The sequence below is a fragment of the Mixophyes fleayi genome, chromosome 9 (genome assembly GCF_038048845.1).
Source record: "Mixophyes fleayi isolate aMixFle1 chromosome 9, aMixFle1.hap1, whole genome shotgun sequence".
Classification (NCBI taxonomy): domain Eukaryota; kingdom Metazoa; phylum Chordata; class Amphibia; order Anura; family Limnodynastidae; genus Mixophyes; species Mixophyes fleayi.
In genome coordinates this window covers 30797299-30812966 of record NC_134410.1, presented here as the reverse complement: position 1 = coordinate 30812966, position 15668 = coordinate 30797299, and the positions used below count along the sequence as shown (strand labels likewise).

At 38.0% G+C, this 15668-nt stretch overlaps 1 protein-coding gene across 2 annotated transcripts; it reads right to left on the bottom strand.

Annotated features, from left to right (window-relative positions):
• Positions 1 to 5145: 5145 nt before the first annotated feature.
• LOC142102366 (transcription initiation factor TFIID subunit 9B-like) lies at positions 5146 to 15065 on the bottom strand. Of its 2 annotated transcripts, none has more exons than XM_075187199.1 (7): positions 14694 to 15065; positions 11516 to 11597; positions 10342 to 10478; positions 8775 to 8909; positions 7823 to 7901; positions 6998 to 7111; positions 5146 to 6621 (listed from the first exon to the last, which is right to left on the bottom strand). In XM_075187199.1, the coding sequence occupies exons 1-7, from the start codon at positions 14925 to 14927 to the stop codon at positions 6455 to 6457; spliced, it is 948 nt and encodes a 315-aa protein (XP_075043300.1). In that variant the 5' UTR covers positions 14928 to 15065; the 3' UTR covers positions 5146 to 6454. The 2 variants fall into 2 exon arrangements, with proteins under 2 accessions (XP_075043300.1, XP_075043301.1); XM_075187200.1 differs by having other exon boundaries at positions 6998 to 7075; positions 14694 to 15061.
• Positions 15066 to 15668: the final 603 nt, after the last annotated feature.

Sequence of the window (15668 nt, the reverse complement as noted above, 5' to 3'; positions counted from 1 at the left end):
GCCAGCAAATTCCATAGTGCTTTACAATTGGGAACAAACATTAATAAAACAATACTGGGTATTACATACAGACATAGAGGTAAGAGAACTCTGCTCGCAAGCTTACAATCTATGGGAACTCCTACTTTGTTCCTAGTTTTAAGACTCTCTGGTTACCCACTATTGTCCACAAACTGATGGCTGCTATTAGCCTTTTCCAGTAAAATAGTGGCAGGGCCAGCCATAGATAAGGAGCTGTGCACAGCCACAGTGCAGCTACTCTGCACTCCTGTCCTGGTCATGCATGTCTATTGAAGTGGCAGCAAGAGATTAGTCCACCAAGACTTCCATGTCATAATAAAGATGGTGATGGTATTGCTGCCAAGGATCCCCTATATAACACTTTCATCCACATCCAGCATCCTGCATTAACCTTTCAAAGTATTCCAGGTATGGATTGATTCCCATGTATGACACCACCATCTACCACTATTCCAACAACATCTCCTTGAAACAACGTCCCAAAGCCTCACCAACCAAATAAGCTACTCCCTGAGGAAATAGATTATTTCTTTCCAAAGAATAACCAATATAAAATATTGTCACAGCACCAGTTTGTTAGTCATGGAAGACTATGAAAGAGCAAGCAATGTCCACGGCTAGGCAGCAAGACTCAGAGATGGGGCAAGTTGTATTAATTTCCAATTAATGCTGTTTTTCTCTATTTTTAATAAGACTTTGATTTTGTATTTAAAAGACGGCAAGTTCTTGACTTCTAGCAGTTCTTTCAAATCTATAAAGTTCTGCTGCACAAAACTACACTAGTTTATATTCTTATGTTTGAACAAATGCACAGAACCACTTTTTTGTTTTGTATGCTTAATGTAATTCTCATGATCTGTCCTTATGGACAGATGTTCATAATCATTTCTCTTGATCTGTATGTTATGTATAATCTATTCTCTTACTGTAAGTATGGCAATCAGCACATGACAGCATTTATGGTTCTCTATGATGGATGTCTATGCCGCAGCAGATTACATTTCTACAGTACTGAAAAGGAAGAGACAAAACCGATGCAGATCGTGTGTGCATCAGGAGATGTAAGATAAAAAGTTATGATTGTGGCAACAGAGGCTTTAGTCTGACTTGTTACTCTTAAAAACATCTTGTAGACTTATAGCACCTTGTAAATCTGCAACCATAAGAGAGAACCTGGGCTTGTCCTCTGCACTTACCCCCATAGGGTAGCAGTAGAAGCACAATGTCCTTGCATAGTACCAGCCATAAGTCAGTGTATTGTGCATTCAATGTAGCTGATTTCAGTATCTGGGAATTTGAGTATCTGAAATAAATATTGTTTTTCATTGGAATTTTTATATTTAATTGGCATGTGGATTTCACAGCTAATTTTATAAGTCTAGTGTGTCTAGTCCATTGCTTGGCACAACCAACTTCAGCAGCTTGCAATGCATAACTTAGTTTTCACTAAATCTAAAGTCGAAGCTGATCAAATATCACAGTCCATTCAGACATTCTTTCCAGCAGCCCCTGCAAAATGTATCTGAAATGCAGGTGCCCTTTTTTTTTTAATGTGCTTTTCATGTTTTGATATAGATATCGTCATTGACTGAACAGAAAAAAAAGCACACTGCATTCCCCTCAAATAACGTGCACCATCAGAAACAGGGTAAGTCACTTCAAATCCAATGCAGAGATGTGAATGGTGTCACAGAAAATGTTCTGTTTTATATTTTTTCATTTAGTATATGTCAAACCACACAGAAATCAGATTAAAAGCACCTTAATTATGAATTTACTTTCATAGACAGTCCATGTCCACTTAGTTACTTACACTTGCCACCTAGGCAATGTTGCCTGCGATCCAATGATTTCTCTCTACATGCAAACCCAAACATATCTAAAATAGTTTACAGAAGACAATGACATTTTCAAAGTATAATACTGCCACCTTGTGTTCCAGTTAAAGTATATAACATACTGTAACAAGCAGACTAAACTAACAGTTGAATATACACTTCCTTTCCTAGTCAAAAGAATTAATAAATGTCTAACCATGTGTATTGACACTACACAAATGTATAAACAATGGTTTGCTTACATAGTCAGGATATTTGTGAAATATATCTGTACAAATAAAAAAATATTGGCAGAATGGAAACCGTATACACTTTTCTAAATATTTGGACAAGTTGAATACTTAGAACTCATATTGTCATGCAATAAACCTCATCTGGGCCAGTTAATTAAAGGTGGCCAGTTTTACATATTTATATGCTTAAGGCGATTTTAAGGTGTCTAAATTGCCAAATATGTGCTGTATGTATAAACTCAAGATGTCTGGTCAGCAGTTGACCATACACCCATACAGTTGTGGTCAGGTTTTAGAGCAGGCTTTAAGGTCTGTCCAACCAAAGAAGACTATAATTTGATTAGCTAAAAAGAGGGTAACACTACACTAGGTATCGCTATTCCAGTATCATAATATAATTATAAAGGTTGGAATGATTTACTGGGTGGTGCACTATTACACAGATAGCGAATATTGAAGCATGAAAAGGATAGAAAGAATTGTGTATTGGAAGGCACTCAGCGATCTTCTTGTTAAAAATAAAAAAGCTTATACTTTATTGATATACTTTAAAATATTAATATATACCTCCTAATTGAATAGCGAAATATTTAAGTGACCAAAAGTAAATTAAAATTGCAAATTAAATTGCTATGCCCTGCTACTTATTATCAATATATATATAAAGATAATCAGTGTATAATAATCACTCCTATTATAAATATATTTGACTACCTAAGATACCATTTCAACTGAAAATGTGTGATGTGTGTACTATAGTCACCTTGATTAGAACCAATGGTCATATGATTATAGTTGACACAATTTATAAGGTAATGAGCTTATATGTTGACTCAGACCTCTGGTGATTATTTGACTGTGAGGAGCGCTTTATTATATAAGTATACCCCATATACAATCACATCAATAAACATTCATGTTTATATAAACTCACACCAAGTTGAGGATTAATATATATTGTTAAGTAGTATTACTGGGGCTAAAAGAATCTCTGACTAGTATTTATTGAGTGGTATAATCTAGTAATCCTTTGTCCCTGTAATCTTCTTAAATAGTTACTGAACTGCTAGCAATCAGGCATCTGATATGTCTGTAGTTCTCCTACTAAATAGCGGTAGTGCCGTTTGGCAGTCATGCATACACACACTTAGTATACTGCTACCAATCAGGCACCTGATATGTCTGTTAGTTCACCTACTAAATAGCGGTAGTGCCGTTTGGCAGTCATACACACACACACACATTTAGGTTATTAAATGACCCATACACGGGTGGGTAATAGCTAGGTTACTTATTATTAATAAAGGTAGCAAGGAGTGAATGTTTGCAGTAGCAGGGTAAACGACATGAGCACACCTACAAAGGCCAATACCTGTTTGTAAATCAAGCCGTACCCTGCTGCTACAGAGGTATTCAGCAGTTAGATAACTACCAAAAACTGCTAATTTAAAAAAAAAAACTTACAAACCCTTTATAGACTTTTACAAAATTAATGTGATAGAAAATTATCTCTATCCCACCAATGATTGCAGATGTGTCTGTAAGCGGAGAATAGCTTTTCCAACTCTACCTCTCCCCCTTTTGGACATTTTTCTCATTTCCTCAACCCTAATTTCTCTAATAATAGCAGCTTAATTTTTTTTGGTGCTCAACTTTCTGTGGTAATACATTAGAATAATTAACAAAATGTTTCACCAGTCACTAAACACTGGAATTTACAGAAAAATAAGACTAAACATTTTGCTCAGCACTAATTTGGAAAGATATTAAAAAATTGTATCTTATAATGGATTATATTACATTTTCTCTGCATTTCACTTTTATGTGGACAGTTTCACTAACTGGTTGTAATACCCAGGTATCCTGATAAATGTTGTCCAGCACCTTGTAAAAGAGTTCTAATACACTGTCTGTTAGGGAATTTAGACTGTGAGCTCCAATGGGGCAGGGACTGATGTGAATGAGTTCTCTGTACAGCGCTGCGGAATTTGTGGCGCTATATAAATAAATGGTGATGATGATACATTGTTTGGATACTGTTACTTTATCTCCATTATACCAATAGAAAAAAAAAAAAAAGGCTTAGGGCTCGTTCATATAAAAATGCACTGGGAGAATTGGTAAAACGCAGGAAACTTAAGAATGTTTTAGATGTATTTTTAATATGTTTTGTATGCACTCGATAAAATAACGTACTGGTATCTCCAAATTTAAACGGATCATTAACATTTCAGGCCACTGTGGTGGGAACAAGCCATACAAAAAACATTTATCCTATTTGTAATGCGGTTTTCAGGCGTCACCGGCTGTTAAGTGCATTACTTAGATATAAACAAGGCCTTATAGAAGAGGAACACTGCTGCGTAATTCAATTTATAATGTGTTTTTTATAGCTTTACAATCAAAGCAGGATTGTGCCTCTCTGTTAAAGATGTAATGGGATGGATCACAGCCAAGTACCGTTACAAGGTGACCAGTTCAATCGCCTTGTTTATAGCGCAAACATTCGGTGTGCAAAAATAAGTATGTTGGAATAAAGTAAATATCAGTAATCAAGGTATTATTGATTTTTAAATTAAATCCAAAGTGGGTCACCATAGGAAAAAAAAAAAAAAGTCTGCTCTACCACTGATCTGTAACATTTCTTTACAGAGTGAACCTTTGTAAACATATGTTATCAAGTTTCATTTTGCAGAATGAGTAAAGGGTTGGAGAGGTCACATTTTTACATGCATACCCATTTCCATGCTGCAAAGGACTCTGGTTCTAGCTCCAGCTCTCAGAGTGCAGTACTTTTAATTGAATGCATTTTGCATCCTCCAAGTTCCACCTTGTGGCACTGCTTGGCACAGTCAGTAAGTAAACATGCCGTCACCGCATACGGTATGTAAGTAGACATGCTCTTGTACGGACCACGTCTTCCCTCTCCAAAGAAGGCGTTTTGTCACATGAAAGTAATTTAAAAACAGGTGCAATACTTGGAAATGAATAGTTACCTGTCTGTCAATTATAAGCTGTCTGGAGACTGAGTTTAAAAAGACAGTAAGAAGGTGCTGATGAAAGTATAAAAAAAGGGAATTTATTACTTTTGATTTAAGTGCAGATACTGCAATTACTGTTCCCTTTACAAGCAGCATTCATAATGCATCAGTATTAGCAGAAGAGAAATCCAACATAGTGCAGGAGAAAGAAGTGAACAAACACTGGGGGTTCTTGCGGCTGATATACACAGGAGTAAAGGCTGTCACTACTCTTAAGCTAGGCAGAGTTGTACATAACATTAGATTCTAAATGTAGCCTTTAAGGGTGGACTTTCCATTCGGCACAGTCACTTCATTTCCAGGAGGACACGGACAGTGATTTAAACCTGCTGTCTGCACAGAAAAACCCTTAATTTAACGACCATAACAAACTTGCTTCGTTATTTTGACATGTCTAAATATAAAGCCAAACAGCAACCAATCCCTGCAAGTCAAATTAACAAAATTAAAGGGAGAGTGCTGTAGTCACATAAAGACAATTAAAGCCATATACAAACACGTACATCAGGGGTGTATGATTACATAGATTGAAAAAGCTGCTGCAGCTAAATGTCCCTCGCCATTTAATGATGCAATATTTTAAGCTTATAGGCTATTGTGACATTTCTTTTTGTGGTTTTATGTTTTACATTGTATTTAATGACTGTTGTGTCAATTTGCCGGGATTTTATTTCACTTAAAATTATTATTTTTTAGCTTTTTTTTGGGGTTTCTACTGTGTGCGGATATAGCTCTTCCTTTTTGTTGTGGTTTATATTAGTTATATACAAAAAAACAAAACAAAAACCAGTAATTTAAATCAAGAAATCAACATGTTGTTTTAAAGAGCCAAGGAAGATGTGCATCCATTGACATTGATAGAGAGGTAAGCATGAAGTACATCTGTAGAGACATTGACTACCTAGATCAGTGGGTTTCCCCAGCTCTGGTTATGGATGTAGTACTAAAGTGAAATCAGAGACTTAGGCAGCAGTTTACGCTTGTCGCAGAGCAATGCCTACCTCCGGCCGTGCCTCTCTCATACAAGTGTATGTGAAAGGGCAGATACAGCAGTGTAATGTGAATACCACCACCTTTTACATAGGAGCAGTGTATGTTTCTCCGGTAATTGAAAAGCAGAAGTTCTTAATCCATGGCAAACGCAGTATGTTTGAAATCATGTATCGGATTTATATAAATGGGGTTTTTTTATTCCTCCAAATAAAAAAACAACAACATTTCCTGGAGTCCCCTCTTACTAAAAGTTCATGATTTTCATAAAGGGACCCAGAAAACCATCCAAGTCTTCTTTATGTTTGTTGTAACACAGGTTTCTATACTTTTATAGTGCATCGTAATCCTCATCCTCTTCAAGTTTCCGCTTTAGTGGGTTGGATTCACTGACTGCGTTCTGCGAGGACACCATGTTGGTTGTGATGAGAATGTTCTTTGAACTAATCAGGGAAGGGTTGATTAGGACATTCTGAACTGTGGCTGTTGTGGGGGTTGCTAGAAAAAAAAAAAAGTAGAGTTTAACACACAGCTACAAAGAGATCAGTGTGATAAACGTAAATGTAATTGCTCTTATTATGCTTAACACAAACTGCTAATTATTTTACACCTATGGAACCAGTCACAGATTTACAATGTATCAAAAAAACAACTTTTAATATGAAGAGCCATTTATTGCAGCATATTTACACATGAATGCATGTTAAAGACAGCACTCGTCCTAATGCATAGATAGGCTACTCTCTCGTGACCTCTATTTTATCTTATAGAGCCGCTGCGTCCACTGTGTGTGGACAACAGGTGCGCTTTAGCAGAACTATTCACAACAGTATGAGATGCAGAAAGAAAGCAGAACATGAAAAGCATTACTAACCTGTCTTAACTGTTGTCTGCGAAGTCGGGATCTGAACTGTAAATCGCTGACCACCCAGAGTCACAGGAGTGCCACCAACTTTGGAAACAGACACAGTTTGAGCTGAGGGTGTCCCTTAAAAGATCATTATTAATACTTAGTGTTCAGCAAAATTATGGAGTGTATTATAGTTATCTTAAAATGTCAAATTATGCACACTGTGTACATAAATAACAATCCAACCAAAACAATTGCATATGCACCCACATACTAATGTAAGAGGGTCCGCAATGCAGCGCACTTAACACATCAATAGCCCAATTTAGCCGCCTCGTTGGAGTTGGGATGTGTCATGGCTGTGGAACCTTCCAAAAGTAACAGGTTAGATGGAATAGTTTTTGTACTGTTATGTTCAAAAATACATCCCCTTGAAGACTGATTCACTTTACAATTATTTTACTACTATACAGAAGCTACCTGGGACATTGACACTTTTAAGTTAGCAAACACAGGGGGTCATATATGTGACATTATCTGAATAAGAGGGCCATTTTTAGGCAAGTGGCATCAATGCACACAGTGTTTAGTTTATAGAAGAGATAGAATACATATGGGAAGGATGAGGGTGTCCTATAGCAACAGTTCGTAAGATGCCCAGGAAAGGAGCTCCAATAGATATATTGATGCGCACTGAAAGAAAATTAAATATCAGCTACAATATCCATCTTGATTCTAACTTGACTCTCCCTCAGCCTGTTATGGCATGGAAAATATACTTAAAAACAAGATCGGTCAGGGCAAACTAGACAAAATATGGAAAAGGGCTGTAAGGGCTGTACAGCTTACCTAGTGTAGGAGTGCTGGGCCTGCTTGTTACAGCCCCCACACTTAATCTTGGAACAGTTATTCTACCGGCTGCTGGAAGCTGTTCAAATAAAGAGAAAAGTGTTAGAGAAATAATAACAATGACCTACAGCCTGGAACACATTGTTCTCACATATCAACACTTGGGGGTAAATGTATCAAGCTACGAGTTTCAGGCAGGTTTGAAAAGTGGACACGTTGCCTAAAGCAACCAATCAAACTATAGCTATCATTATGTAGAATGTACTGAACAAATGATAACTAGAATCTGATTGTTTGCTATAGGCAACATCTCCACTTTTCAAACTCATTGGAAACTCGCAGCTTGATAAAGTTACCCCTTTGTCTTTTAGGAGGACAGATGTATAGACGGAACAAATTACTAAGTCCTAGGTGAATATGGTAAATTGCATGCCTGCTCCTCAAATATCTACATTCTATGACCCATTTAATTGGGTCTATGCAATACCACTCAATAATTAACCTGTTAAAAAGCTAGATCCATTACAGCTTGCCAAATGTGAAAATAGTATAGGAAAGTAACAAAACAGACATTTCAAGGGATTCACAGCCCTTCAAATTATGTTTAAATAAGATTAGAAACCTGAAAATATACATTGTTCTGCTAAATTTTAGAATGCACTTCAATTGAAAAGTTGAGATACAATGTCCTTCCTGCATATATAATAGATGGTGATCTTATTCTAGAGTATAGTATAGTGTGCACAAATGCATCCAAACCGACCAACCAATCAGATCCTTTTATTTCTAGCACAGTTTAAGAAATGAAATGAAATGTCTGAGTGGTTTGCATGTAATACAGCACATTTGTGCCATACCAGATTATTAAGTAATCCCATAACTGCTCAACGACGTACAAAATGCAACCACTTTCCCACATCCCCACAGCACGTGGACATTTGGATGTACATACCTTTTTCTGTATTGTCTTAAGTCGGTAGTTTGGTGCAGTCAGGCAGTATCTATCTGGTGGCAACCTAGGTCCTGCATATGGTTTAATTAAGGGTAAAGGTGTCTGGTTCTTTTGTCTTGCAATGTCTAGTAAAAACTATAAAGGAAAAGAAACAGTATTGATGTATGGGTTCTGTTACTTGAAGAAAAAATTAAAGTGACAAATGTCACTACACAAAACAGTGAATATTATTAGAACCAAAGCAGTCTGACGTCCAGTGACCTAAAAAGGCAGCGAAGATGATGAATATGTACAAAGGAAACGCTATATGATCAAAAATGGTGGCGTACACAGTATGACCATGTTAGAATTAATCAGAACAATTAGTTTAATTCAAAGTGGTAATGTCAGGCTCACAGCACTGTGATCAAATCTTATTCCTGAGTACAACTGATATAAACATACAGCACCTTTCCACATGGCTAACAAATCATTAATTAGCTTCTCCCACTGTTGAGAGAGTGAAAAGTCCGGGCAATCCACATTAATACTGTAGATTTGTGTGTGTAAAGTAATGAGACTAAGAAAACAAAGTTGGTGTTAAGTCTACTGCTCAGCATTAAATATGCTGAACCAACTAATGGTGTGTAATTGGGATCTTAACCTATAGGATAATGGCATGATATGACCATACAACATGTCAAAGATTTTGGCTTGTGACCTGTATGAGATCCCACCAGGGCACTATCCTAAAAATATGGGAGAAGCTTCATTTGTTTTTAGAGGAGTGAGGAGATAATTACTTTACTTTTCAACATAGCTGCACTGGCACGTCAGGTTAACACTACACAATGTTGGTTGATTAAAAGTTTTCTCCAGTTTACTTGTTTTTTATTTCTTCAATTGTATCCCCTCCCCAAATTGTAACAAGAGTTCTCTAATGGAAGTTTCACAATTTGTAAAATAATCTTGTAGTGCCTTTGACAGCTTGAAGAACTTTCAATTTAGGACTCACTAACCATCCAGAGGAGTAGTTTGTGACCACACTGTATTATACAGTAGGAGGAAAAGACGACATGAGAATGGAGCGAGAAAGGGGGAGGATTTTACTTTCATTAAAGAAAGTGCAATGTGCCATAGAATATATGGAGGGGACCGTGCAATGTGCTGCAGATGTATAGGGGATCTGTATGATGTATTGGAGGGAACAGTGTGAACTAGTACAGTACGGGGGGTTATAGGATGTACTGAAGAGTTTATTTGGGTGGAGGGGGGGTAGTGTGTAAAGTCCAGCTTTGTAATGCACTGCAAGGTATACATTTTTACGTACTATACAGTATCCTTCTACAAAAGACACTAAACCCATGTTTCCCAAACCCAGTTCTCAGGGACCGCTAACAGTGCATGTTTTCCATATCTCCTTGCTGGAGCACAGGTGTATTCATTACTGACTGACAGACACATTGTAACAGATCCACAGGTAGTACTAATAAACACACTTGTCACCTAGAATACATGCACTATTAGGGTGCCAGGAGGACCGAGTTTGGGAAACACTGCACTAGACCATATCAAATTCAATACTCACATCTCTTGGAGGAGGAGATGTAAATGACTGGTCTGTCCTACACTGAATGGACAGTCTGACATCATCTGCATCGATATTATTCTTCTTAGCGTGACTGGAATAAATCTTCGCATCTTCAAGAATTGTTGTCACATATCCTTAAATATCAACAATTATGAAATGATTTATACAGGTATATAAATAGCTGATGATGATACAGGTTAGAATAATATTTATACATAAACTGAAAAGTAAGAGCTATAATTCCTTCCCCAGCCATCATCTTCTCCCCTTACAGCATTCTAGTCACTTTGGGGGAGGTGTGTCCCATACTGACCATTAGTGGAGACCTGTGTTGGAAGTACTGGAGGAGAGGAGAGATCTGATACACTGGTAGATATGACAACTGGGTCCTGATTGGATAAGTGTAATGACCACCCAATCTGGTACTGCTACCGTTAGTACTTATTTATCATTATTGTACAATTTCAGAAAAGGCCTCCACAGTAACAATATGTGAAACAACAAAAGAGCAGGGGTACCAGTGGACAAATGTCCTCTCTCAGGAGACTGCTGTGTAGACCTTAGCGACTTTAAAAGTATTGGAGTTTGAGGTGTACAAGTCTTGGGTTCAGAAAACAAAAGGGCTTTATTTATTTATATATTTTAAGACATAAGTACATGTAAAGAGGTTTATTTGAAATGGAATATGCATAATATTTGTAACTGTCCTGCGGTCACGTCCTGCTATAGTGAACTATGAAAAGATGGGTATGCGACATGTGACATTTTAACATGTTATGAAGGGGACATACATGCCATCCAATGATTGCTATCGACTAAAATTACAAAAGGTGCAGGAAGCACTTACAAGACACAATGAAAAATTATATATATATATATATATATATATATATATATATATATATATATATATATACACACATACACATATACACAGTGGGGTATACTTAATTCTAACACTACAACCAGTAATTTCATAGCGTATTTAAACACAATTTCATGCAAAGAATATAATGTATTTTGGCAAGCATTGCCTTTCATGAAAAATAAATGCTTTTCAATTTCTATGGTATTCCTAAAATACTAAAAGCACCAATATACCACTAGGTTATATAAAAAATTACATTTTCATAAGAGCCATGTGAGATAAAGAAATGTTTGATCCACTTACTGTATGTGAATTCCAGCATCTGGTTAATTACTCTGGGCTCATACTCTGTAATACCCATATCCTTTAGAATTTGAGCCATAACCTGTAAACAGAAAGACAGTTCTGTATATAATATTTACTCTGAATATTATTAAACAAAACATCACTCACTATTCTTCCTATGTAGTCTATTCACCAAATAATTAACCCTTAAGAAAATTAGCTTTGATGCTCATTGATAGAAGGGCTATTCTCATTGCTGTCATAACAAGTTGTTTACCTGATCAAGTAATCTTAAAAGGTGGCCTCTAGCCAAAATTACAAATAATTGTGCTTGTAGTAGCTTTAGCCTGATACGGCTGCAAAACAGAATACTGGTACATGTTGTAGGTGATTTGTAAAGGTTGCTGCATTGTTTTGCAGGCATTCCTGTTCCTGCTTTCCCTACCACAAGACAAGTGGATGATGGAGGAACCACAGGCCTATGTGAATACTCCACAAACTACATAAAAACTTGCTTTGAATTTTTAAGTCTTCATCACCCAAACCAGGTAGGTGAAGCAGAGCACCAAAAGATTATTTAAGCAGTACTGTTATTTCACTAAACAATATTACTAATCCCAAAAATGAGGGGTCTGAACCTAGTGACAGTCAACCCAATCTGTATTCTTGGTAGCAGCTAAGGCTCAATTATTTTTTTAGATTGCGCCAGATATGGCTTTTATTTTCTCTCTTTATTCTAATCAGTGCCAGATAGAGAAAGCAGAAACAAATCTGGCAGCTAATGTACACAAGTTTATAACCTTGTAGCCTCTGCTTTTTGTACTGTCTGTGTTTATATGCTGACCACCACTATAAAGGACACTTCGCTGTAATAAACCAGTATTTCTGTCTAAACTCAGACTGTTTTCTAAAACCTATTCCCACTATTTGATAAAACCACACCTTTTTCACGCAGCACAGTACATATATCGCAATGAAGGGACCCGACTAGATTTTGGATGACTTTTACAAGGGAATGTGTCCACATTTCACACCTCTTGTGAGGAGTACAGCCTTACTTTGCCTCCGTTACATCCACAACCAAATCATTTTTTGAGTGAATCAGGGAACAAAATTGTGATATTAGTTTGGGATGCTGGGGGAACTTGAAAGTAAGAACACTTAAGTATCTTAAGGTCCTTATTGCGTTGCAATCCTGGGGAGTAAAAATGACAACACAGTTTTCAGTGATTTTAAATTTGGTCACATATTAGTGCAGTGTTCAGAGAACGAGTCACTGACGCCTACTGAGTGACTGACCATAGTGTTGTGTCGCATGCAGCAGTGAAACACAGCCCACCCTCCACTGTGCAATGTAATCTTGGTTGCATTCCAAACCCTCTTCATTCTGCTATGCATGGTGCATCACTATGAACCAGAGTCACATGCTCCGAGTCAGTGTCTGCTTGGCCCAACCAAGACCACGCTAGTAAGTACAAGCAGCACTTCCCTAGAAAATATAGTGCAGAGGAAACAGGGTGGGATGGGTACCTATAGTGTCACCACATGTATTGGGTCTGCACTATAACGCTGCCATGGATATGTGGTCTAGTGCATTAAAGGTATATATTGCATATGGATCACTGGAATGCCCTCTGTGTCATATACCAGTCACTAAAATACTCATGCATAGAGCTCACTACAATAGGGTCACAATGAGTACGTGAGCACTGCCAGTTATAGGAAGTATGTGGGCTCTGCTGGGCACTATATATGTGCAGTAACTGCCGACCACAGCTGCATGCAAAACACCACAAGGGCAGGCTTTTGCTTATTTACAAGGGAATATATCAATTACACAAGCACTGTGTACAACACTTTAATATGCAAAACTGGGGGGGGGGGGGGGGGGGTCTATGTTTAGGCAAAGGTTTCCTATGTTGTGATTGCCTTTCTCTAGCTAATCCACTATTAAAGTAATACAGGTAGCCAGGATCGAGTTGCTGGCTGATCCGCTTCTGTGTGACTGCAGAGACAAACCACTCTACCTCCATTCCAAAATTAGGTTAAAGATGGTTGTGGGTTTGATTCTCCTAAAACAAACCTGCATAGATCTCTATCCCAGTTATTGAGCACCTAGCTATTGGCACAAACTTTCCCAGAATATTACAAGTGAGCACTTATGGATACATACGCAGTGGCTTTAAAATCCTCCCTTCAAGAGCATTCAAAAAGCTGTGCTGCTGTGTGTTTTTTATTCATGTCAACGCAGTTGAAAGTGTACATTCATCTCAATGGGAGCACTTTGCAGATGCAATGAGATACGGTTAAAAGCATTTACACATGTGCTTGGCGTGAACAAGATAACTTCCTGTTATGTCAGAGATGCACCTTTAAAAATTGCAGATTGAATGCATAACATACATACATTGCACACACTAATGTGTATGTAGCCTAACTACCACAAGTCTTAAAAATATAGACCTCCAGGGTTGATCCATTTTTCATTCACCCAGCAGCAATATAAGGAATGTGGCACATTTTATTTTAAAAATGGACATTTATTATGTCTCAGAGGATATAAATAAATGATAATGATGATGATGATGATATTACACATATAGAATGTGTAAAAATAGTTTTGCATATATACATGTAAATGCAACACTTTTGTCATGTACACAAACAAGGCAATTGTATAGTTATCTTCTACATTACATCATGTAAATAAACCTACTTCATATGTAGGGGAGAAAGCAATTCAGGAAATGTAACATATATATATATATATATATATATATATATATATATATATATATGAGAGAGAGAGAGATTATAAAGACTGCTTTCATATAGTCAATATACAAGTAGCAGCCTCGTCTAAATTACAAATGTTTTTTATTGGTCAATTGCTGGACATGATGATTCATTGGGTATGTAAACAATGAGGCTTAATCAATGAGAATTTCGTCGGGTTATAACAGAGGAGCAGCACTGAGTACGTACAAAATGTAATAAAATGAGACTAAAGGTGTAATATTCATCTGACAGACCGGCTATTACATCTCCACAGCCATATACAACCTGAGACCCATATGTGTTGTGGAACCACAAGTACCAGCGAGGCATGCTGAGTCTTGTAGTACTAAAGCAGCTACAGCTAGTCCCCGAGCAAATACTTTAACCAACACTAACATTTAGTGAGCACGTCCAGTACCTGAGCATCCTTCGGAGCACTCTTAGGAGACGCCATCTTCGCTTGTTCCATAGCATCTGATTCCAAGCCAGAATGGCTTCCGACAAACTGAGAGAGGAACCACAACAAAGAAGCGGGAGCACCGGTGTTCCGGCTGGACGAGTGCGCCATCTCTGTTGAGGCAGGACACTTCCTCCCTACGAGCAGCGCCATCTTTGTTGAGGCAGGGCACTTCCTCCCTACGAGCAGCGCCATGTTGTGGATGGCGTCCTGACGTTTCTGTCCACTCAGACCGGATATACACGATTTGTTGCGTTTAGACGCTGGTATCGGCAATGCCGGCGTTTTAAAATGAACCGATGTAACATGTTCTGTCTGTGATGACACTGGAGACCTGTTGGCCATGGCGCATCGGGCTCAGTTAATGTGCTGATCAGATGTGTAACGGTCCACAGAGTTCTGATTGGCTGAGTAAGTGACCGTTCTGGCACGTGCTCTGTTATACTGACTTGTGATTGGTCATTGGACTGAGCATACTGAGTTCTACACCCACCAATCACTAATGGCATAGTGCTTGGTGTAATTTATGTGCACAACACCCCAACATAATTTATAAGCACTGAATGCTGAAGTATATTCATTTCAAATTCTAGAAGGCCTTCGCTTCTCGGCCTTTTGGCTAAGATCAAGTGCAGTTGTGGCAGAGCTGCACTTGGTCCTCTGGCCAGGGGCCGGGATTGCTGCTTATGAAAGCCTAGGACAAATGTGCCTCCGGGAGTGGCGACCCAGGGGGTGCCATAAATCACTGGTCATGGGACCTTAAAGCACGTGATTATGTTGGCACCCACGCACTTTGACCATTTTCTTTTTGAGCATCGCTATTTGCCCCGGCCTTATGGCTGGGCGAGAAAATTTTTATACCAAGCCCAGCCATAAGGCTGGGGCCGTACCCACTCTGCAGTTATTTATTTTTTCTTCACGTTTGTCAATGTCACT